Source organism: Gymnogyps californianus, chromosome Z (genome assembly GCF_018139145.2).
Source record: "Gymnogyps californianus isolate 813 chromosome Z, ASM1813914v2, whole genome shotgun sequence".
Lineage (NCBI taxonomy): Eukaryota > Metazoa > Chordata > Aves > Accipitriformes > Cathartidae > Gymnogyps > Gymnogyps californianus.
This window is the reverse complement of record NC_059500.1, coordinates 80,498,869-80,522,392: the sequence shown is the minus strand read 5'-3', so window position 1 is coordinate 80,522,392 and position 23,524 is coordinate 80,498,869. Positions and strand designations below refer to the sequence as shown.

Here is a 23,524-nt window from a genome sequence, read left to right as displayed (position 1 = left end):
ATAAGGAGAAACAACAAGTAGTCAACAGTAGACTGGTATCTCTCAAAGCCTTGAGCGTGGGCAAACCTTACAGGTTAGTGCCACGGGCTTCCATTTTCTCAAATGCCAACGAAACTACAGAACCTTAGAACCCTAGATCACAACTTCCGTATCGTTCGCTTTGATTAACATATCAAATCCCTGCTGAAGACGTTAAGGAGAAATTTAACTGCTCAATTCTGTTTAAAGAAAATGCTCAAACCAAGAAGCACTCCAGGCACGAGTCTAGAACTCATCTTCACAAACTTGGTAAACATCAGACATGCTATGAGTGGAAAAAAAAAATTATGTGTCCCCAACCCTGAAATGACAAGAGAAAACAAAACAAGGGAGCAAAAGCTAATGATCTAGTAGATGTAAAGAGAGTCTGTCATCACCGTGCTTGCACCACCAAAGAGAGGACTCCAGGAAAAAAGCACAATCCAGAGCCTGGACAGGGAAAAAAGAAGAAAACCAGACTCCCTGATCAGTTCAATTCTAAGTGGTAATGGTCACCCAAATCCTGACAGGGACATCTCCTGCTGGAGGTGCCATCTGGAGGCCAGTTACAGGTGTGTATCACATATGGAAAAAGAACTGATAAAGAAAACATTAAGTTTGGGGGGTTATTTTATGAAAAATAGGTGGCATTTACAAATGCAAGGCTACACGAACCCCTAAAAATGAGCATGCCTGCTGGAAGGTCACAAGCGTGCCATCCAACAGCAAGAAGAGTAAGGCAGAAAGCTGCAGAAATAGAGTAAGAATTCCAAAATGTTTTACTAGTGCAAATAAATAGACAATAGAAGGGAAATCTTCTTCTACACAGGCCATTTCAGGTGAACTGGAGTTTGCGGGGCTCTGGCATCTCAAGAGTCAGCATATCAATCTGCTTGGAGAACTCTGCTTCCAAGGCATTCTAGCGGGAGAGAAAACCAAGAGGAATCAGCGACCACGAAACAGTTCTCTTACATTCTTGTTAGACAAACACATCTACAATGATCAAACCTTGGGAAATTATTAGCAATGATTAACCCAAGTGCTGAACTGGAAGGTCTCACTACTGCAAACGGCAGTAGTCTCTGGAGACAGCTACAGAGAAATCTCCAAATGAAGGACTGAACAAGCTCAGTTGCCTTTATACGGTGCCCCGATGTGATATTGGACACCTTCAAGCTGAACAGGTACTCTCCAGAGGCGAGTATTCTGACCCGATAAAAGCCTCAGGCTTTTATTTCTGAATGAAAAACAAGTGGCTTACCAACCTGAGTAGTCCCATCTGAAAACGTACAAGATACTCTCAAATAGCATGTTTTTTTATCACAGCTTTAAGGCTTATCACTGAATACCTCGTGCTTTATCTATGAGCAGCAGACAGTAGCCCAAAGAAATAAAAGACATGTTTTATGCTCAAGTGTGGCCTAGCTCACTCAGGAAAGCTACGTATGAACTTCCCAAACAGCTTCATATGAACGTTTCCCAACAACCATCCCTGCAGATTACACAAACATGGATGAAATGGGCATTATGTTTTATAGGGGAAGGTCCCAATGCAGTCTACAAGGCAGCTGTTAAATAAAATACGGGCCCTAGAGCTTTCTGAGAGTTCAGGAGCAGCAAGGAAGGTTGTGAGACCAAGAAGCTGCAACACAGCTGAGTGAATAAACACACTGACAGGTGAAGCAGACAAAATCCAGAGGGATATAGATACCTAATCCCCACTGATACCGTTATGCCCAACTGCCTTTGTAGCTTAGATATCATTCCTCCACCAGTTCCTCCTACCAATATGCATGGCTTCTGCCTTACCAGAGCAAAATTTCCCTCTAGGGATCATTAAGACTACAATCTGAGGTAGATAAATCCACAACCAATATATATAGCTTGTTTTGGAACAACAGCACTCATTTAAATCCCTGTGAAAGATAAAAAACTCTTACCAGTTCTCGTTTTACTTCTTCAATCTTCACTCGTGCAAGGGAAGGATTCTAATGAGAGAAAGTGGCATAAAAATCAGTATTTCAGCTGGAAACAGAGTCCCTGCATCACTGCAAGAGTCTAATGAAGTACCATAGGGGAACTCAGGGATAATGAAATCAGTTTTGTGTACACCCTTCACATGCAAAAGGTACTGACATTAAAAGCCTAGTATCAGTTTAGTTTGGGCAATCACATATTTTTCAAAAGCCTGGTATGGCCTGAAGTCTAAAAAAACCCCCAGTTTTTAGCAATTTCCCAAACCTACCAATCAAGGACCTGGATTTTAAACGTATCCGTGCATGAATTTTCCAAAGCACAATAAGCTTGCAAGGATAAACCTTCCTCCCTCCTTCTGCCTGCACCAGAAGCGAGGCATCGGGGCTCTCCCTGTCTCCACTGACAGCGAGATGGGAGGGGGGGGGAATTGGAGAACCTAATCCAATTCGAACGTCCTGTTTCGCTTGAGGAAGGGAGGCAGCTGCCTCTTGGAGTAAGATGGATTTAAAAGAGAAGCAGTCCCACCCTCTCCCTTCATCCTTTTCTTCTAGGAGGGAGACAGCAGTAGTTGCAGGAGGGGGATGTGTTGAGAGGCAGGAACTCGATGGAGGGGCTAAGGAGGTGAAGAGGGAAGTGTGGCCCAGCAGACAGGTCCCTAGTTCATAATACAAGAGACATGATTAATCGCAGTTTCTGTGGGATTTTGGACAAGTCTCTTTGTTTCTCTGGACCTCTATGCCCCATTTATAAGAACTGGAATAAATTTTTGTTCACCTCTTACACAGAAAGGTCTGAGGTTAGCTCTATTAAAGGCTGTGGGGTGCTCAGATGAGGAGGTAACAGGGGCTACGTCAGGTAACTCAAATACAAAACTGTAAGCTAGACAGTTACAATTGTAATTAATAAAACCAAAACACATTCAACTATTCACACTCCAGTTTTCACTGCTTCTCCCCTGAACAAAGGGAGAAGTCCTTAATACTTATCTCTAAAAGCAACAGCAATCTTCCAAAGGAAATTTGAAATACTTGGGTTTAGTAGTCCAAAATATCACAGGTGGCGATGTACAGACATCACACAAAGCCAAGGCCTTCTGTTTCATGGACTAAAGCCTTGTTTACCCATGATTTCTTTAAGCCACTATAAAGTTGTTCACAAAATTACCCTTACCTGAAACAGTCTTTTGTAACAAGCGTTCTAATTTGAAAAGAGTAAAATCCTTTTTATAAAAGATGCTTCCCACAGCAGTCTGATAGTAACTGCTAGCACAAGAACCAATAGTGACAATAGCCAAAACGTAAAATGAAGAAGAGATACACAGACGGGGGCTTTCAAAACTGCAATTTAGTCACCTAAATGAGAAACCTATGTTTTCAGAGAGTGAGCACCCAGCACCCTCAAGAGAAATCAAAGAAAATGATGGAGCAGCCAGTACTCTCACAAGCTAGAGTACTTGTTTACGGGACAGTGCCTACATTTGGCTATTTCTTCATCATTGTTAAAATCTTGCTCAGAGCTCCAACCTCTGCACAATGTGCTGCGTCCACCCTATTGACAGCCTGATGACATGTATAGCCAGTATATTGGTAAATCTCAAAAAATTTGTTATACTACGGAATTATATTTTCTTCCACATTTCTTTGTCCAATTTCTAGCTAATTCACCTTGATACTGAGCTCACCCAGCAAATCTGTGCCTTTTGCTAGAACAAAGTTTGCCTGGTAAGCATTCTAAATTTCTTGGCTTTGATTAATAAATAGACAGCCTTTTGTTCAAGTAAAGTCTTCTGTTTACCCCATTAATAGACCTGTAGGACATCTACCTGTCCACTGAAACCATCACAACAATATCCTTTACATTCTGAAGTCCGTTAAAATTAATCTGATAGTAAATACAATAGAACAGTGGAAGAAATAATTACAGGAGTTAAATCTAGGTAGGACTCCAGTTTCTTCTTCAAAGGCACAATTTCTTCCTGCAGTCCAGCCAGTTTCTGTGAAGAGAGCAAGGCAGATTGTGTTCTATAGTCTTACTTGTAGAAGTGATGTAAATCAGTGAAATAGATCCACAATTATCTACAGCATTACAGAATTCACAGATGTTGGTGAGAGGTTTTACGATCCTTCTTAAAACCCATGGAAAACTAAATATCTGCTATTCATTCAGTTATCAGTCAGTCAAACCCAGTTCAAATTTTACACAGAAGTATCAATTAATTTTTCTTCCTTCTGAAGACATCTTCAGATGTCTTTTCTTACAGTATAACCACCTGATCTCAACCTCCCTGAAAGGAGAGGGGATTTCAAATGAGAATCCACCAGACAGAGGACTTTCCCTGTCAACCTCACTGTAGGCCAGAGAGAGAACTGAGCCCCAAGGAAGGGGATACGTTCTCACGCCTATGGCTTCTGTGTGAAAACAGTTTTGCACATGCAGCAGCAAGAAGACTCCCCTTACACTTGCACTGCTTTGCTTATTCTGTTAACAAGGGGAAATAATTGCTCTTTGGGGCTGAAAATTGAGCACCTGCCTCAGTCCTCAACTCTTTTCAAATAATCAACTTCAAGCAAAAAAAAAAAAATAAAGCACTCTGAAGATAAAGTAATTTGTGCTGCCCAATTCACTGAGCTCTTGGCAAAGCAGATATAGAAATGTCAGGGAGTCAAACCTGCCCTTATGCTCAGGTTCTAGAAGATGACAAGTCTATAAAATTGCCTATGACTTTTTGTATGTAAAATTCCAACAGAAATTATTTTTGGTTAGTACTCTTCTGAAACACTGTGCAATGTAAACATTGCCACCCAGTGCTGGTTCATAAGAATGACAACACAAAAATCAGGAAAGCTATTTTCATTGTTCAACGTAACTAACATGCAGGAAAAGCTAGCAAAAGAAATAGGGAGAAAGACTAAGGTCTCAGTACAGTAATAGCAAATAATACTAAAATGTGGTGAGTGCAGACAGAACAACACAAATACATGTTACATGTGTACAAATGCTTCAGCACAAAGCTGGAGAATCTATAGCTAGTAACTCAAGAAATGTGCTTTTTCCTTTAACAAATTATGCCGCTGGGCTCACAATACAACTGAAAAATGTTATATTTAAAGACACAAGGAAAAAAGCACACAGTGGTTCAGAATTTGGGTTTCACTTGACCTCCTCCCCTTGGTCTGAAGTGTTTGAAAGCAGGTTTATTTCACACCAGCTAGAAAGAACCACCTGGGTCATTCTATCAAGTAATTGCAATACACAGGTAGCCATGTAACAGGATATACGCCACAGAATATCCACTCTGTTTAGAACACGGATCACAGAGAGAGGAGGCAGATCACGGGCTGCCAGTTTTCTTTCAGTGGCAGGGAAATTATTCCACGGAAATTCTCTAGTAGGCTATATTCCCAGTTACAGACAGAGGCAGAAAGAGAAGAGAGGGAAAAACAAAAGGCAACAAAAATAAAGATTCCAATTGTTCCCCTCAATCAGTCCAGAAGGAAAGCTTCTTCCCAAGTGCAGAAGAAGCCCACATCTAACCCTGAAGCAAAGGTACCACTTCAGCATCCATAGATGCTTCTCAGTTTCTAGGAAAGACAAACCCATCCAACATACCCCAGTTCAGAGGTATCCATCTGTGGGATTTTTATTTGTGCTTCTTTTTACCGTTAATATTTCTTCAGGTAACCAAATAGCAAACTACATTTCCTGAAACCACCCAACAAACAAGCTTGGTCTGTACCACTCTGGAAACACCCATCTTGTGCCAGAAGACCTACCTGAGACAGGCTCACGAGTGACTCGTGTGTCAGCGACTGGTCCAACCCCGTGGCAGCAAGCTGCTCCTACAACCAGGAAAGAGTTTGTTCATAACTGACCACAAAATAGAACAGGGAGGAGAAAGATTTTACCATTGCCTTGGGTTTTGATCTAAACAGGCAAACAAGAACGCAGTTTGTCAACAACAGAAACGTCTGCTATTTGAACCACAGCTACAGCTGGTATATGAAATCAGTTGCTACTAAAATTTGTATCAAGAATAACAAGTCTTTCCAGAAAACTACCGGGAGAAGAGCACATGGCAAGGCTGGGAAGAGGCTCCTCAGTAAAATGTCATCAACTCTAATACAACGTTTTCCACCTCATATTTGTCAAGGTATCGGACAGCATCCAAGTGTTAAATAAAGCATTCGCATGTCCTTCATCATGTAGGAAAGGTGAAGGAGACAGTACAACTTCTGCCTTCTGTGTTTTATCATTCATTAATTTCAAAAAATGGCTATATTCAGAATTTTGACACACAATTTACCTCAGTGAATCAGCTCCTCTACTGGTAGCTGTCTGTATACTCCTATATGACAGTACCTCACAATAAGCACCAGGTAGTCGGAGCTAATACAGTTCTTGGTGAAAGCAGAGAAAGTGTCTTTGCATTTATCATAGGACATCCTGGGGACAGACCATGAATACAGCAGGAACAACTGAAGTGTAGTAATATGTTGTCCTGTTAGCCCAAGAGTCCTCAGTCCTGGAAGCTTAGGAAGCTCCTGGGATGTCTCTGTAACTACAATTTTGGGCCCGACCAACCATGACTGTGCCATCCTGTCACAACACCTTGTTAGAAAATTATTTCCATCTACCTCAGCAGCCCTGATCCTGATTTTTAAATCCTCAGATTTATCTTTCAGGAACTTCAAGTTCTGGGATCGGCTGTCAGCTTTGGCCTTTTCTACTTCCAGAAGTTCCTCTGTTTTTTTAAGATCCCTAAAAAAAATACAAAAAGAAACAAACTTTTACATTCAAAGAGATACCAGTATACAAATACTGCTTAATTATCTATACTCAAGCTAAACCCTGTAATACAACCAACACGAGAAGGGAGAGAATGGAGAAAAACTTGCATTTCCCTGTGAGATTTCCCAGTGGAAACATCCACAGCTGTTACATCCAGAGTCCCAACGGCCAGGGGGAAAAAAAAGGGCCAAGGGGAAAGCCACCTGCATAAAAGCAAAGAGTAACAGTCTTCTGCATAATTCCCTAATTCAGTTAGAGACTTGTTACGCAAGCTAAACTTAAGATCACAGAGAAGGGCCGTGGCAAACCTGCACAAAGCACACAGGTCGGGTACCTTTGCTACAAGCAGCGCCATAATTCCTACTTTAAAAGACAAAAACCGGAAAATAATTAGATTGGAAGGGGGCTGTGGAGATCATCTGGGCCAATCCCCACTCAAGGCAGGGGCTGATCCTGCTATGCTTGGCAAAGCACTCCAGATTACATCCTCTAGGGAATGGACCGGATTTTTTTTTTTTTTTTTTAAGTCTCCCACACACTGGTTAAAGGAAGTTCTTACCTGGGAATGGTTTTTGTTTTGCCTGGCTCCTTCACTCTGACTACAGAGCCCATGCTAAATGTGGTAAAATCAGGTTCGCCTTCAACCTCAGATGAAGGCAACAGGTGGAAGATGCCAGTCCATATCTGAAAACTGCTTTGGAGATCATTTTTGGTTTAAAATAATGGGTTTGATTGTACCCCAAATCTCTTTTGATTACTGAATGTATGCATAGCACATGGCTTTTGATAGATACTTCCAAATATTGTGAATCAGAGATGTGTCAAGACCCTGAAAATTCAGTTATCCTTGTTAGTTATCAGAACCAATGTTCCACATTGCGGAGATCAGCAGTATTGCTTACATCTTTCCCTTTTAGACTCGTTTAGCTTGGAAAGAACATTTAAGGTCAAGTCCAACTGTTAACCTAACACTGCCAAGTCCACCACTAAACCATGTCCCCAAGCACCACATCTACACATCTTTTAAATACCTCCAGGGATGGTGACTCAACCACTTCCCTGGGCAGCCTGTTCCAATGCTTTTCTCATCCATTACTCACTCCTCTAACCGCTTTTCCAGCATCAGCGCTGCAGTTAGTTTTTTCCTGATGTTGCTCAATTCCAGTTCCATTTCTCTGTTTTTTGATTCTGTTGCATACAGCTCCGAAGTCATATCATTGATGGCACAGAAGAAGCTGGTGAAGAGAGAGATTCAGTGGGAATGCTCAGGAGTCAGCTCTTCTGAGACTCAGCATTATTATTATTTTTCCCCACACTTTCCAAATGACTTTTTTGTTCTCATATTATGATACATCAGATAACTGCCAGCTATTTTAGAGGAGGAAACTAAAATAAATCACTAAGGGTATTTGCTTCCCTTAACTAACGAAGATTTCATCTGGAAGGGGAAAGAGCCCAGCAATCTCAGCAGGAGGAAGTGAACAAAACCTGGCACTCTAGTGAACATAACCACTGTGTTGGACATGATCAGATGCCCCACTCCTGGCTTGCCAAATTGCCTTTGAGAGAAACTGTATTCAGCCCCCGAAAACACACGTCCCCAAGACATGCCCAGCAGCATTTCAGTCTCTTCCTCTTCCCAAATGGTTCAAAGCTGCTTGCCCCTCCAGCTCAGAAGAGCTGTAAAAGCCAAGCTCCTGAACATCATACAAAAATTGGATTCCAAGGCAGATTTTGGCCCTTCCTTACTGCCAGTGCTCAGCACAAATCTGATGCGTTATGGGTCAAAGCCAGGCTAGGGAGAGGGGCCCAGGAAAACCAGACTAACAGCATCCGTTTCTCTGTGGTTAAGGAAATCTCCTTACATTAACTGAGGCCAGATAAGAGAGGGAAGAATAAGGAGCTCAGACTGCAAGACCAGTTACAGTTCCCCAGTCCTTGCCTAAGCAGTACGAATGCTGCTCTAGCTTGTGCTACCTGGCACGACAGTCTGAGTAGCAGCATCCTGCAGCCACTGACCACAAAAGCACGGGCAAAAAAAGAGGGATTTAACTCTGGCCGAGGCACTTCTCAGGCTTCAGAGGCTTCCTTTGCTGGGATAATCAAGAGTTAGAGCTTTGTGCTCAGTTCCTGTGTCCTCCAAAGCTGCCCAAGGGGTGCAAAAGAAGCTGGACAAGTAAGATTCCTGGTGTGAAAGTCAAGTTTGAAACTGTTGCATTGAAAAACCAGAGAGAAACAGCACAGACCATCACTCCTGATGCACAGTGGGAATAATTACCTGGCAAGAGAAGTGTCCTTCGTTTCAAGCGTCATTGCGCTGTTTACCAGGACATTGAGGTAGCTGGTGCCTTCGCTGGACAGACTGGATGGGGAAAGATCCAGGCTTTCTGTGAGAAGGCCCTGTAGATAGTTAGCTGGAAAACAAATACAACCCCAAATAGTCATTTTTTTATATTACTGTTCTTTTAAGGCCTAGATGGGACACTCTCTTTTAATACGCGTGTTAAAAATGTATTATGGTCCCCTTGCTTGTTCCAAAAAAACCACATTATCAAAAATTCACTCTACACAGCTCAAGCATAACTTAATCACCTCACTGTTGTTTCAGATTCCTCAAGTGCTTTCCTTAACAGTGGATTAGCACCAGCTCAGACTCTTAAATCAGCTGTAGCGTTGCTTCCCTGTCTATCCAGCCAATATTTCAATGCTGTGCTACTCAGCCCAGCAGGCTAGGAGGTTTTAGCAATTAATCTGCTTGTCCGTATTTACAGGCTGCTCAAGATGGCTTATAAAATTGCTTTTGACCAACCTTATGTCACCGTAAATTTTGCTGAAAGGAAGGCATGGGATGTATTGTAGTAAAAGCTGTACCAGAACAAAAGCCGAGTTCATTCCAATTATATATATTTATTTTTATATATTTTTTTTGTTTGTAAGATTTTAACAAAGACAATCTTCAGGGTCACTAAGAAAAACTAACTTTGATGGAACTGAGACCTGGAGCTTCAAACTCACCTTCTGCTTCATATTCTGTCGCCTGCTGCTTCATGTCCTCTATCAGCAAAGAAACATCCCTGTCTCTGGCTTCATTGCATTCTACAAGCTCATACAAGATATCAACTGTCCTTGCATTCACTTCGTACTGTGGAATAGGCCGATTCCCATATATTTTCTTTAGCCATAAAGTAACCTGCCAGAGAACGGGGAAAAAAAAAGAGTAAACGGTCAAGTGAAACAACAGCAAATAGCTGATAGATGTGAGAAATGTGAAGTGCTGCAAGCTCTGTGTTCCTGAAGAATAGCTCCTACTACATCAGTCGAGGCATGGCTGGAAAAAGGGGAGACAACTTCCTTTGTCTCTTCTTCAAACACCCTCTGTAGTTTAGAAAACCACTTCCCTTCTAATCTCCCTCATTTCTCTGGACACCTGCTTATCTCCAGGTGATAAAGTTTTATCTTTTTATTCACATGACCTCTTTGCCACAGACACACTAATGACCCAAGAGATGTTAAATGGGTATTTGGGCAGCTGGTAAAAACCGCATTAAAGCAGCATGGGATAAAACTGCCCAAACCATGATCACTGGGAACAGTCTCTATGGGCTAGCAGGGGGGAAAGGGTTACTACAGTGTGCAGGCATAAGCCCTGCAGAGCACAGTTTTTACCACTAAAAAGAAGGTCAGAAACGGCAGAAAGAGGAACGCAGTGCTCTCAGGTGGTATGGAAAGATTAGATTATGACTGATAATAACTGAACACATGGAAGTTCAACACTGAGGTAAGAAATTCTTGTCTAAGGCTACCTAAGCAACCTGATGGAAAAGTACCCAGCCTTATAACTTAAAAAGACATTTGTTTCTAGCATGTCCTTCTTTATGCTTCCACCATACCAGCATCTCAGCTACATACACTGCACACAGCAAACATCACCCTGAACTATTCTGGGGAGAAAACCATCAAGCCCTTAGAAGCAAACAGCACTAGTTAGAGTTTTCATCTATGTGTAGATGAAAACTCTAATACCGCAAGAAAGCCAAGTTGGCGAACAAAGGATGAATTACATCTTTCTGCCGCTCTCTCCAGTGAGAAAGATTTGAAACGCAAAAACTTCAGGCACCCAAGATCTTTATAACCTAGCATCTTAAACCAGCTATGAGCTTACACTTAAGGGTCAGTGAGCTCGGGCTGTTACCTAGTAGGTAGTAGAGGATGAAGAGGGTGAACACAGACTTCACTGCTGCAAAACCCACCCAGCGACCGCACCTTGCCTGTCCCCCAGCGCTCAGAGGGCCAAGAGAACGACAGGGGCTCGTTTCTACTCCTAAACCGCGCACGCCCGAGCGCCAGGGCAAGCAGCGCGACGGCTGCCAGGGCCCAGCAAAACCTCCAGCGCAACCGCCCGGGTGCCTCGTGTGGAAGGACTGAAAGAGATGCTCTCGGGAGAGCAGGGCGAGGGCTCCGATAACGCACCGGGGCCGGCGCCGGTACCTTGCCCGCCCCGGGGAGGGGAGGGTGATGGGCATGGCACCCGCCCGGCGCCCCCCGCGCTAGGCCCTGGGCCGGGCCGGCGGGGAGGAGCCCCTGGGCGGGTGAAGGGCAGCCAGGCCCGGCCTAAGGCAGCCCCAGGCTGGGGCCACCTCCACCTCCGGAAACCCCGCACCACGAAAGCCCCAGCCCGGCCCCGCCATTACCCGCTGGAGCTTCTTCTCCATGGCGGCCTCCGCCGCCTACGAACCTCCCGCCTCCGTCCCGGCTTCCCCTGCGCGCAGCCGCCGCGCCGCGGGGCCTGCTGGGACTTGTAGTTCGGGGGTGGGTGGGGTGGGTGCGGGTGTGTTGAGGCTGGGCGAGCCCACCCAGCCAAGCAGGACCCAGCCTCCTAGTTTTAAGTTCTTGAAACACAGAGAAAACAGTAAAAAGATCAGTTCAATTCACTAGCTGCAGGGAAGGCTTTTACCAAAGGGGATTTAAACGCCCTGAATGTTTTGAAAGAATTTGCTTTTCCCCTGTACCCAATACTTTTAAGACGATAGTCTCTAATCAGTAAAATAATTTGAGAGGATTTCGTTTTTTTGATGGAATTGTATGTTTCATGTGTATCATAAGGCAAATTACACATAAAGGCATATAAAGCCCTTCATCAAAAAGGCTTAAATCATGTTTTTAAGTTAGAGGGTAAAAATTGAAATTTGAATAGCTTGTATATCGCTGCTTACATAAACTCATATAAAAGCTGTGCTCCTTATTAGAAAATACGCCATAAAAACGCATCTTCTAAGTTAAACCCTTTAAACAATCATCAAGGCACCACTTTTCTTTAGCAATATAGAAGCGCAAATGCACGAGACTTAAATGGGTTATTTACATCAATGTGGTTTTCTTCAGGCAGTTTTACAGAATCTGAAGTGATTACTGAAATAATCAGCATGAGAAACGTTACTGAAGCACCGTGTTCGATACGACACATGCCAAAATGGTCGAGGATGTTTCACTTAACCTTTTCAGTTCCCAGAAAGGCCTGCCGGGATCTGTGCTTTACCAACCTCTCTGGATTACCACGGGGACACGACCACACTATGCCTGCCTCAGCTTCAGCACTTTCACCTCTCACGACAAGGGAGAGACCCCCGTGCGCCGTAAGCACAGCCGCCTCTTGCAGCAAGGTTCTCCTCAGCTTGCGATGCTGCTACCCTGTCACCGTCACCTCGGATGGCACCTGCGGGGTCAGCTTTTAGGTTGCACGTATTATCAGCAAACTGGCTGACAAATTTAAGCCGCTCTGTAGTATCGGTAAGAAAACCAACACGGCGCTGCACATCACGTCCCTTTTACCCCCGTTTCCAGAGCACAGGCGAGATGCCAGCACTTTGCCACCACGCTTTTCTTCTGCAGCCAGCAGCTGCTACGGGACAGGGCGGCCAGGAGCAGGAGAACCTGCAGCTCCCAGAAAAGGGGGGACACCCCTCAACCGCCCCCTGCCCCACACCACCGCCCTCTGCCTCGCAGCCCCTCACACTCCTGCCCCACGCCCCGTTGCCATAGCCCTCACAGCCCTGTCAGCCCTCACAGCCCTGTCAGCCCTGCCTCCCGCGCCTCACACCAGACCCGGCCCACCCCATGCCCTCAGTCCCGCCCCGCCCCGCCGCCGCTCACCGCCCCTTCCGCCCGCCGAGGGCCATTTCAAGGGCACCTACCCAAATGGGGTATTTTTCTAAAAGCCCCGTTTCGGTTTTTTTTTATATTTTTTTTTTAATATATATATTCCTTCATCGTTCAGAGGCGCGGGGAAGCCGAAGGCGCCGCAACGCCTGAGGAGCACGGTGGCGGCGGCGGGAAGCACTTCCGGGCCGCGCCCCGCCCCGCGGGCGTGGCCTCGCCGCCAAAAGGGGCGGAGCGCGCCACCGCCATTTTGTGGAGAGAGCGCGGGGCCGGCAGCCGCTTGCTGTCTGCTTCAGTCTTCTCCCGAGGAGCCGCCGCCCGCCGCCGCCGCCGCCATGCTCTCCGCCCGTGTGGCTGCCGCCCTCGCCCGCTCCCTGCCGCGGCAGGCCGGCCTGGTGAGCGCGCTTTCTCCTCCCTGGGGCGAGCGGGAGGGCGGGCGCCGCTGCCGCCATCTTGGGGGCCGCGGTGACATTGAGGGGCCGCGGCCTTCCGCTGTCGGGAGTCTGGGGCGGGCGGTGTGTGAGGGGCTCACCTCAGCGCTGGGTGACAGCGGGGCCCGACCGCCTGCTGAGGAGCGGGGGTGCCCTCACCTGGGAGGTGAGGGGGTCTAGGAGTACAGCGTGTCCTTCCCCGGGGATGCGGATTGGCACTGTTGGCGTTCAGGTTAATGTCTGAAAGCTGCTAACCAGTCAGGGTTAGGGATTTGAGCTGCGAGGCTTTGCCAGGTGGCATTTTTTTCCCCCGTGTTTGTGGGGAGAGCGAAGGTGCGAAGATCTGTCAGGACCCATTCCTGGCCGCTGTCCATTGTGAAGGTGAACGGAGGAGAGGCCTGCCCAGGCTTTCAGAGAAACAGCATTAACGCTGCATGGGACTGCACTGGGATGTAGGATTATAATCTCTTAATACATTCATTAACACAGATTTTTTTTTTCTTCTGCTATCATATATTTCTAGGCATACTTTAGAAATTCTGCAGTTAAATTTTTCTTAGAGGCCAACCCTTAGAAGACACAGCCTTATTTTCCTCCTGTAGAGAACCATGAGGGGTGCACTGATTTCTTTATGCCCCAAGCTTTTGATGTTCAGCGCAAAGGTGGCAAACAAGAGGAGGTGTTGCTTTGGGAGCTGCTGCGGTGCTGTGATGGTGACATAGGTGCAATGCGGAAAAATGCAGCGAGTAATTTAGAGCAATCTCCTTTATCATCTGTCCTTGCTTAGTAGTGCTAGACTTGGTTCCATAACTACAACTTGTGAATGGAGTGCTGTGGAGCTCAACTCAAAACTGAGACACATTAAATATATAAGCTCATGGTCAAAAATTTCAGTGTGTTATCTCTTAACATTTTTTTGAATGATTGAGGAAATCTCTGTGTTACTGAAACAGTTACTTATTTTAGATTTCCAGAAACACCCTGGGTGCAGCGTTTGTTGCTACAAGAAACATCCATGCCTCCAAAACATGCTTTCAGAAAACTGGTGAGTCTGAGAAGGGTCTTCATGTAAGAGTGTGGTTTAAGAACTTGCTCTATCAGACAAAAAGGAATTTGAATATGGAGTGTGAGGGGGGTGTGTGTCAGTTGACAAAACACTTGAGGACATTTATGTACTGACAGTATTTAACGGTGAACTATCTGTTACACAGTCACATCCAGGAGACTTCACTTTAATAACTATTCAAATTGTGCCCAAACCAAAGGAGTGGTCACATGTCAGTTGGCTTACACAGCTTACCTGCTTCATGAGGATTCGATTCAGTCTTCAACTCCTGCAGAATTATTTGAAAAAATATCTCAAATTCCAGTTTCCTGTCTTGTTTGTGACAGTATGAAGGAACGGATGACTTTCCCAGGCCTGCCTGGGTTTGACCTTGTGTCCTTGAGTATAACTTCTTTGCTGCCAGCATCTTGGTGTTTAGAGAAGGCAGCGGCACTGCATAGCTGTATTTTTGGTAGTGGTTCACGTACAATTTTTGAAGTGGTTTAGGGTGATTAAAGGTATTATTAGGAAATAACAGTTTCACAGTGTTACTTTACCGTTTGCTAGCTGAAGAAATAAAAAGTTGTTGGAGGTACACTGCCGAACAAATTTGAGGAAGATGGAGAATACATTTTTATAGCTTATACTGAACAACTTGCTCCTTAAATATATTGAGTTCCTTTAAATATATTCGGATATTGGATTACAAATCAGGTGACAGAGTGTTTTGATGCCTCCAGTCTGCAAGTGGAGCTAGCATGTCTGTTCTTTCTGAGCTAAGGCTAATTATTTAATCTAATTGCTTTCTAGGGGGAGAGATTACTAATAGTATAGGACACAAAGAAGGAAATTGATAACTAAACAGTTATCAGTGTTTTGATTGAAGCTGGCTCATAATGATGAGTTGAAGCTGCTTTTATTGGCTGTGAATACAGAAGCTGTTAATTATGCATCCTTTGTAAGGAAGAGTATTGCTTGCTAGACCTTGTGGCATACCTGAGAAAGGGTACCTTGGCTTGTGAATTTAAGACAAGCTTACTGAATTCATACTGTGCCTTAATGTGCTAAATCTAGTTTGAAATGTCTTTTTCCAGGTACTGCTGAGGTATCCTCTATTCTTGAGGAACGTATCTTGGGAGCTGACACCTCTGCTGAACTTGAGGAAACTGGCCGTGTGCTCTCAATTGGTGACGGTATTGCCCGTGTGTACGGCCTAAGAAATGTCCAAGCAGAAGAAATGGTTGAATTCTCTTCTGGACTGAAGGTAAGCTTTCATTAAAGCAGTTTGTTTAGCCTAGAAATGTAAAGAAGACTTTTTTTAAGGAGAACATGAGACTATGCTTGGAGGTACCCGTATGGACCTTTTACAGACTTCATTGCAACTTTAATATGTGGTAACTAGTTGAAATAATGCTACAAAGGAAATATTCTTTGAATTTGTAACACTTTGCTTTCAGTATCAGTATCTGGTTCTTGGCCAACATTTGAGCTTTATTTGTCTCCATCTAGGAAACATAAGAACTAATCTGGCATTGGATTTAGTTTTCTTTGGTTTCAGGCTAGCTTTTCTATTTACTGTTGAATAATAGCCTCTTTGCTCCAATACAGTGTGCAGTTTGCTGACTACTTATAGTCCTAAGAGTAGACTAGAGTTAAAAAGCTGTCTGACTGTTCCGAGAGTACGGCAACAGCTCTTCCAGTATTTTTAATGACCTAACTTGCCTTAGGCAGAGAAGCAGCTAGTCGTTTTCCCTTGTCCAGTTCCTAGGCAAGAGAGAAATGTTGTATTTGAACCTTGCTTATCCTCTCTGTTCTTTTTAGAGAGATAAATGACTGAATGCTAGACTGCTGCAAGTATAATTATGTAGTAAGCTGAAGGCTTAGGCAGGTTCTCTAACCGGAAGGAAGAACATACACACATTGTACATAAAAGCAGAACGTTGACTATTGTTACAAATAAGATTGAGGTAGATTGTGTTGGATATTCTATACTATAGAATAATCACATTGGTATTAAAATGTCAAAATTTTCGTAAATGTCGGTATGGGTTTTCTCAGGGTAATGTGATCTTTGTCCTAGGGTATGTCCTTGAATTTGGAGCCCGACAATGTTGGTGTTGTCGTGTTTGGTAATGACAGACTGATCAAGGAAGGGGATGTTGTGAAGAGGACTGGTGCCATTGTGGATGTTCCAGTTGGGGAAGAGCTGCTGGGCCGCGTTGTAGATGCCCTGGGCAATCCAATTGATGGGAAGGTAAGTGTAACTCTGTGTTTACTAGCTCTGCTTGTATCTATGTGATACAGACTGCAACGGGTTTTTTCCCTTCTTTTAAGGGTGCTATTACATCTAAGACACGTAGAAGAGTTGGCTTAAAGGCCCCTGGGATCATTCCCAGAATCTCCGTGCGTGAACCTATGCAGACTGGTATTAAGGCTGTGGACAGCTTGGTGCCAATTGGTCGTGGCCAGCGTGAGCTGATCATTGGTGACAGGCAGACCGGGTAAGTTAAATGCCCAAGCTAAAAATGTTTCCTGAAATGGAGACTCGAGTGCAGCGTGCGCCGATGTACAAAGCTGAACACAGAACTGCATAGAGGTTGGGAGAACCGTAGGCAGCTTAACTTACCAACGTCTGTGTTACACAGGAAAACATCAATTGCAATTGACACAATAATCAACCAGAAACGATTTAATGATGGAACAGATGAGAAGAAGAAGCTGTACTGTATCTACGTTGCAATTGGCCAGAAGAGATCTACTGTTGCTCAGCTGGTGAAGAGGCTCACTGATGCAGGTACAGATTCTTGAAGATGGTTGAGCCTGGCGACTAGTGACATCCTGTTCTCATTATAATGCTGAATACTACTATGACCTCTCCTAGCTGCAAGTACAGACAGAATTCTTTTCTTATCAGATGTGAGAACTGCTTGCTTTTGTGGACAAGAAATCTTTCTAGGTATCTGGGGGAAAAAAAACCTCCTCTTTGCTACACCACATTAGAAGAGTAGTATGAGGCCCCAAAGCTGCTGAATTGCTTCTGGAAAAGTCAGCCTGTGGTTTTTTTTTCAGCAGAGTTGAGAGCTTCCTCTTGGCAGTCAGGCAGGCCTGATGACAAGCTATGGCCTACAAGTATTTATCGACTTGGCATTTGTTTCATATGTATGCAAGTCAGTGTGAATGGCAGTTGCAAGTTTAACGGAGAGACTTTACTGCCCAAACATAGACTTTACTGCCCAAACGTAAGGGATTAAATGTAGCATATTTTCAGAAACAGTGGTCTCATTGACCAAGGCTGCATATGTAACAGAGCTTGCAAGAGATCAGGCACCTTACTTCTTGCTTGCTGGTCAAGCAGAGTCATACCTAGCAGGAAAAAAAAACCCCGCCACGTTTTAATGACAGTAATTTGTTTGGGACTATGAAACAAAGGGTAGTATCGCCTTGCAGCAGCCAGGAAACCATGGACTTTCAGGCTAAGTTACTTCTAGAACCAAAGTGTGTCTTAATGAAAGCTTAAACTTCATTTTAAATGGGAAAGAAGTCTGCAATTACTAGACATTAGCTGCCATGAACTTGCTCTTGAAACTTCTTGAGTTAGTTGAGCTAACGGATGTGTTAATTGGTACGGTGGTCTTTCCTGTAACAATGTAGTGATGCTGCCTGGGCTTGCTTCAGCAACTAGTATTTCACATGCGTGTTGTATTTGCTGATTACAGGCGTGATGAGGTAATACACTCAGTGGTGTGTGTCTCCAATTCTTTCCAGATGCCATGAAGTACACTATTGTGGTGTCTGCCACAGCATCCGATGCAGCACCCCTTCAGTATCTGGCTCCCTATTCAGGCTGCTCCATGGGGGAATACTTCAGAGACAATGGAAAACATGCGTTAATCATCTATGATGACTTATCCAAACAGGTCAGGAAACATTGTTTATAGGCCTCATAGTCTAGCATCGGTGTTTGTAGCTGTAAGATCACCTCAGGTTTAGAAATTCAAAATTTTAAACGAGCTACTGAAGCCTGAAAGCTTTCTTTACACCACGCAGGCTGTTGCCTATCGTCAGATGTCTCTGCTGCTGCGTCGTCCACCTGGTCGTGAAGCCTACCCAGGCGATGTGTTCTACCTGCACTCTCGCCTGCTGGAGAGAGCAGCCAAAATGAATGATTCCTTTGGAGGTGGCTCTCTGACCGCCTTGCCTGTCATTGAAACTCAGGCTGGTGATGTGTCTGCCTACATTCCAACCAATGTCATCTCCATCACTGACGGACAGGTAGGATTACTTCTTCATGTGCCAGTACTTCTGTGTCACTTACTGGCAGGTCTCTGAGGAGGCTTCCAGGCTTCTGACCGAGATAATAAAACAATTTTCTCCTACAGATTTTCTTGGAAACTGAGTTGTTCTACAAAGGTATCCGTCCAGCCATCAATGTTGGTCTGTCTGTGTCCCGTGTAGGTTCTGCTGCTCAGACCAGGGCTATGAAGCAGGTAAGCATGAAACTGATGCTCCTCTTACTAGAGACGAATAGTGTGTATGCTTTCCAACCCATTTCACTTTAAAAGAGCTGTGAATAGAGAGGGAATAAAGGTTTGGATTCCTTAGCATTATGAAATTAGAAAAGAACAGACTTTGAGGATCTCTTTGATATTTCCATTGCCTGCTGAGAGAGGGAGGGGGAGAAAGGAAAACAGTATCTGCATAAAGTTGTAGGACTGTTAAGTTTCAGTATGCTGAACTGGGTACTGATCTAACTAGAAATAGAGAATGCTCTTTTAACCCCACACTTCTTTTAGTCCTGATATGGAATTGGAGAGGTTTAATATCAACTGTCACCATTTTAGGGAGGAATAGCATGCTTGTGTTAAAAGGCCAAGCAGACGGTGGGATTTTTAGAAATGCATATAATCATCTGTCAGAATCTTCGGGTTCACTTGACTGCTATGTAAGGCAATGCTCACTTGTGGCAACTGTCAGGTGAAGATAACCTGCAAACTACTCTAGACTCATTTAAAAACTGATCAAACTCAGTCTGACCTGTGTCTTGTGTTGTAGGTGGCAGGTACCATGAAGCTGGAACTGGCTCAGTATCGTGAAGTAGCTGCCTTTGCTCAGTTTGGGTCTGATCTGGATGCGGCCACGCAACAGCTGCTGAACCGTGGTGTACGTCTGACAGAGCTGCTCAAACAAGGACAGTACGGTGAGTGTCTTGGACGTCACAAGTCTGCGTTTCCCATTAGTCTCTTGTGCTCATGAGGTTGGTTTTTGTGGCAGCATTTACCATGTCTGTTCTGTGGACGTGGTAAACGCAGACTTACTTGAACTGTGTTGTATATGTGCAGTTGATCTTCAAAGAAGGACTCTGTGTATTCCTGATGTGTCCTGATGTAACAGTTACCGGTGGCGTGAATGCTTTCTTTTCTGCAGTTCCCATGGCCATTGAGGAACAGGTTGCAGTCATCTATGCTGGTGTAAGAGGTCACTTGGACAAGCTGGAGCCCAGCAAAATCACTAAATTTGAGAGTGCTTTCCTAGCTCACGTACTGAGCCAGCACCAGGCCCTCCTCTCCACGATCAGGTATCATGATTTATCTTTCTTCATCCCAAGGGTATTGACTTGATGGCTGGAGTGCTGATAATGGTCGCTGAACTGTTAATTTAGTGTATCCTAGAACATCAGGCCTTAAGCTGCCTGTACCGGAACCGGAGGTTAAATCAGCCTTCCTACTGTCCTTGCACTGCTGTCCAGAGCTCAGCTCCATGTCTCCAGTTTTTACTTAGGAAATCCATGCTGCTTAAAATGAACCTACCTGCATACCTCTCCTCTAATCTGATACTGAAATCACTTGATCTGGTCAGTTCCTGTATCTTTGACAGCTTTAAGCTGTTACAGTACCGCGGATTAAGTGCTGCTCACTGCCTTCCCTGCCGCTGAGTGGACCGTTGGGGAATGAGTATTTCCACAGCCCTGTCCTGTAAACTGGTCCTAGCTTGTTTTGTCATGAGTCAAATCATGTGCCTTCCATCTCTGAGGCACAGCTCTGTAGAAGGTAGAGCCTTGTTGAACTAAGTACGGCTGTTTTGAAAGTATTTGTTGACAAACCTTAGTTCTTAAACAGGGCTAACATTTTTAGGAGAAGGGATGTTGCGTTAGTGGTATAGCTTCGTGTATCAAACAGAAATGTGTTAATTCATCTGCTAATTTTGTTAGAAATCAGAAGGTTCATTGTAGTTTTTTTTTTTCTTTGCCTTAGTCAGGGATTGACCATATGTCTATTCCTGCATCAGAAGTTTAACTAAACTCTTTCAACAGGACCGAAGGGAAGATCTCTGACCAGACAGAAGCTAAGCTGAAGGAAATAGTCACAAGTTTCCTGGCTACTTTTGAGGCATAAACTCTTAAAACTGTTCAAAGAGACCAGGCTGTTGTTGTGATCCCGTGCTCCAGCTCCATCAAAGACTTAAAAGTATGTGCGACTTGAATGTACAGATCTCAGTGAGAATAAAAGTTTCCATGTAAAAAGGCTTGTATATTCTGTTCTAAATTATCGCCTTTCGGGCTGGCTACTTGAGCAACATGTGCCTTTAAAACCACAGAGTTAAACTCCCCTGGACACATGCTTGCTAAAGGAACTCTGAAAAATCGGGGGGGCATCTTAACTGTTGGGTGGATCAAACTCCCCTCGGAAGAACGAGTAGGGCTAGCAGCAGGATTCTGTGGCCAAGACTGCAGGTCCCATCGTGACAGAGCTGAGGGTCGCTCTTGCAGTTTTTATCCTTTTCACTAGGCAGCTGGTTGCGGAGAAAGGCATACAACTGGGGAAGCAGTTCACGCTGTCTCCTCACGGGTGGTAACTTAATTGGACCTCGCAGTATTCTCTAACAGTCTGATACCGTGACGGAGTATTTCTTAGAATTGCTGTCTCACTCGTCCTGGTGCCTGGCTTTCGGAAGATGGGTTCTTTCGGAACTGACTCCTTGTGTCTCAGGACGACGGCACATTTAGCTGTTGCAGTAGTAACTGCTAGAGATTTAAGTGCCACCATCCTCTGTAGTTGACTCTAGTTCCGTCAATAAACTGCCATCGTTCGTGGTTTGGGGGGAGGTTATACACCAGAGCATCTGTTTCATTTCCTCGTTTTTTTTCTGCGTGCTACCTGAGGTACAAGATCCCAGCGTTAGGACTTCTATCTGGGATGTGGGAAAGTTCAGTTCAAAGTCGCTCCGCTTCGTGTGCTGTATTCAACTGCGTCCTTAATCCTCGGTCAGCCCCTGCACCGCGGTTCCCTGTGACCGGGGCTTCTGCGGAGGCTGTGCGCTCTGTCCCGGTTAACTTTGCAGGAGTACCCTGCCTCCCAAGTTCAAACCTGCTGTGTTACAAGCAGCTGGAAACATTTTCATCTAAGCCTTTCAGTCAGTTCCAGGCTAACGAGCTTCTCTGTTAATGGCTTGAGTGTTTTGAGAGCTCTGGTTTCTGCAGTACAGGAAAAAATAAACACTTTTAGTCTGGAAGTGTCAGACACCTTTCTGGGAAGAGCCGGCATGTTAAGAGTAGTGCTGTGCTCCTGGAGGAGGGCTTCCTGGGGAGTTCCGTGTGTCTTTCACAATCTCGTTTCTTCTACGCGCAGCTCCAGCACCGGTGGCTGGGCGGCTTCACAGGCGTGAAGGAATACTGCGGTGGAGCCTTTTTGCTCTGCCTGCCCTCCATCACTCGTCCCTTCCAGGACAGCTTTTACAGCTTGCTACTCCGTTCTTGCACAGCGACTAAACCCCACTTACTTGGTGGTGTTGCTGTGCCGTATTTTACTTGTGTGCTGCTGTAGTTAGAAAGCACCAAGCTCAGGGGTGTCTCAGTCCAAAATTGCACAGAGACACGTATTTGTTTCTGGCAACAGATAAATATTCCGCAGTCTGCTGCTGGGACTTAGGAAGGTGGTAATTTCCTCACTAAAAGGAGGAGCAGAAGGACGGTGGGGCTGGTGTTGAAGGATCAGTCGCAAGTTCCAAGAGATGCTGTGGGCTGCCTTGGCGGTGGGCTGCTGCTGGGAAGCTGAGAAATAGCGAGTGGGTGGCGGCGGCAGCGGCGTGGATTCGCGGTGAGGCTTTGTGCCCTCTTCTGTTGGGAGCGAGCGCGGCGTCAGTCTGGCTACATCAGCTGAAGAGCTGATGCAGAAAATCACAGAAAGATCCCAGAAACATGCTGTTGCGGCGTGGCCTCCTGCGACGTGTAACTGTCGGCGCTGCCGTAACACCCGCTCCCTGTGCGGGCGACGCCAAAGCTGATGCGCGGCTGTCGCTGCGGGGCTGATGACGGCCGTTGCGCGCGTTGCCCTGAGCTGCCGTGCCTTGATCCGCGCTGCTCTGTCCTGCTCGCTTTGGGTCTCGACCCCGCTGGGGCTTACCTGCCTGTCCTCGAGCGTGCCCTTCCAGCGCAGCCACATCAGACGGAGAAAACCTGGAAGTTTATTCCAGGATATTCACGCCTTGGAGGTTTTTTTGTGTGTTTGCAGCTGGGCAGATTGGATTCAGATCTGAAACACAGATGGGACGCTACCTCTGCTGCCGGGGCAGGAGCTGCAGCCGTGAACACTGAAGGCAAAATCCATGCAAACCTGCTTTCGTCGGTATAAACTTCAGAAACGTTTGCCAAGTGGCAGTGGCCTCGGGTCACAACCGAGCAGATTTATTTCAGTAAGTGGAAAATGCCTTTTTTTACCTCGCTGGACTGCTTTAGCTGTCCTCGTGTTAAAGCAGAGGCAGCAGATTAGGGCAGTGGTTATGATTCAGGCTTTCCGGCACACAATGTCCTATCTCATCGGCTTTCATCTTTTTTAAGAACCGCTCGACGTCGCTCACCCAGCGTCTCATCTCAGGCAGTGGCCCCTAATCGACTAAGGACAAGGACAGGACGTGCGCTGTGAAACCTTCCCAAAATACTCCGGCAACCTCTGGCCAAGCCAGGCGGGGAAGGCGCCGCAGTTCGCGTGGGCACGCTGGCTATGATGCTCGCCCTCCGCTCCGTGTTTCCTTCGTGAAACCGCGTGGGTCAATCGGGTTTGCCCGTCACTAGTGGGGTTTCTCTCCGTGGCACGCTGATGCCGTGCCTGGCGTC

General features: G+C 45.4%; 2 protein-coding genes across 3 annotated transcripts; one reads left to right on the top strand and one right to left on the bottom strand.

The window, feature by feature from the left end:
* Positions 1-647: 647 nt before the first annotated feature.
* Positions 648-11,532, bottom strand: HAUS1 (HAUS augmin like complex subunit 1). The gene is made up of 9 exons (XM_050913364.1): positions 11,475-11,532; positions 9,799-9,973; positions 9,062-9,197; positions 7,884-8,018; positions 6,630-6,753; positions 5,769-5,834; positions 3,917-3,988; positions 1,959-2,006; positions 648-937 (listed from the first exon to the last, which is right to left on the bottom strand). Exons 1-9 carry the CDS (start codon positions 11,493-11,495, stop codon positions 854-856), a joined length of 861 nt encoding a protein of 286 aa, XP_050769321.1. The 5' UTR covers positions 11,496-11,532; the 3' UTR covers positions 648-853.
* A 1,715-nt stretch (positions 11,533-13,247) lies between these two features.
* On the top strand, positions 13,248-20,930 carry ATP5F1A (ATP synthase F1 subunit alpha). 2 transcript variants are annotated; one of them, XM_050913254.1, is made up of 12 exons: positions 13,248-13,334; positions 14,337-14,415; positions 15,510-15,679; positions 16,496-16,603; positions 16,750-16,916; positions 17,061-17,209; positions 18,181-18,332; positions 18,463-18,687; positions 18,795-18,902; positions 19,468-19,612; positions 19,840-19,990; positions 20,726-20,930. In XM_050913254.1, the coding sequence occupies exons 1-12, from the start codon at positions 13,275-13,277 to the stop codon at positions 20,805-20,807; spliced, it is 1,596 nt and encodes a 531-aa protein (XP_050769211.1). In that variant the 5' UTR covers positions 13,248-13,274; the 3' UTR covers positions 20,808-20,930. The 2 variants fall into 2 exon arrangements, with proteins under 2 accessions (XP_050769211.1, XP_050769210.1); XM_050913253.1 differs by having other exon boundaries at positions 16,496-16,669.
* Positions 20,931-23,524: the final 2,594 nt, after the last annotated feature.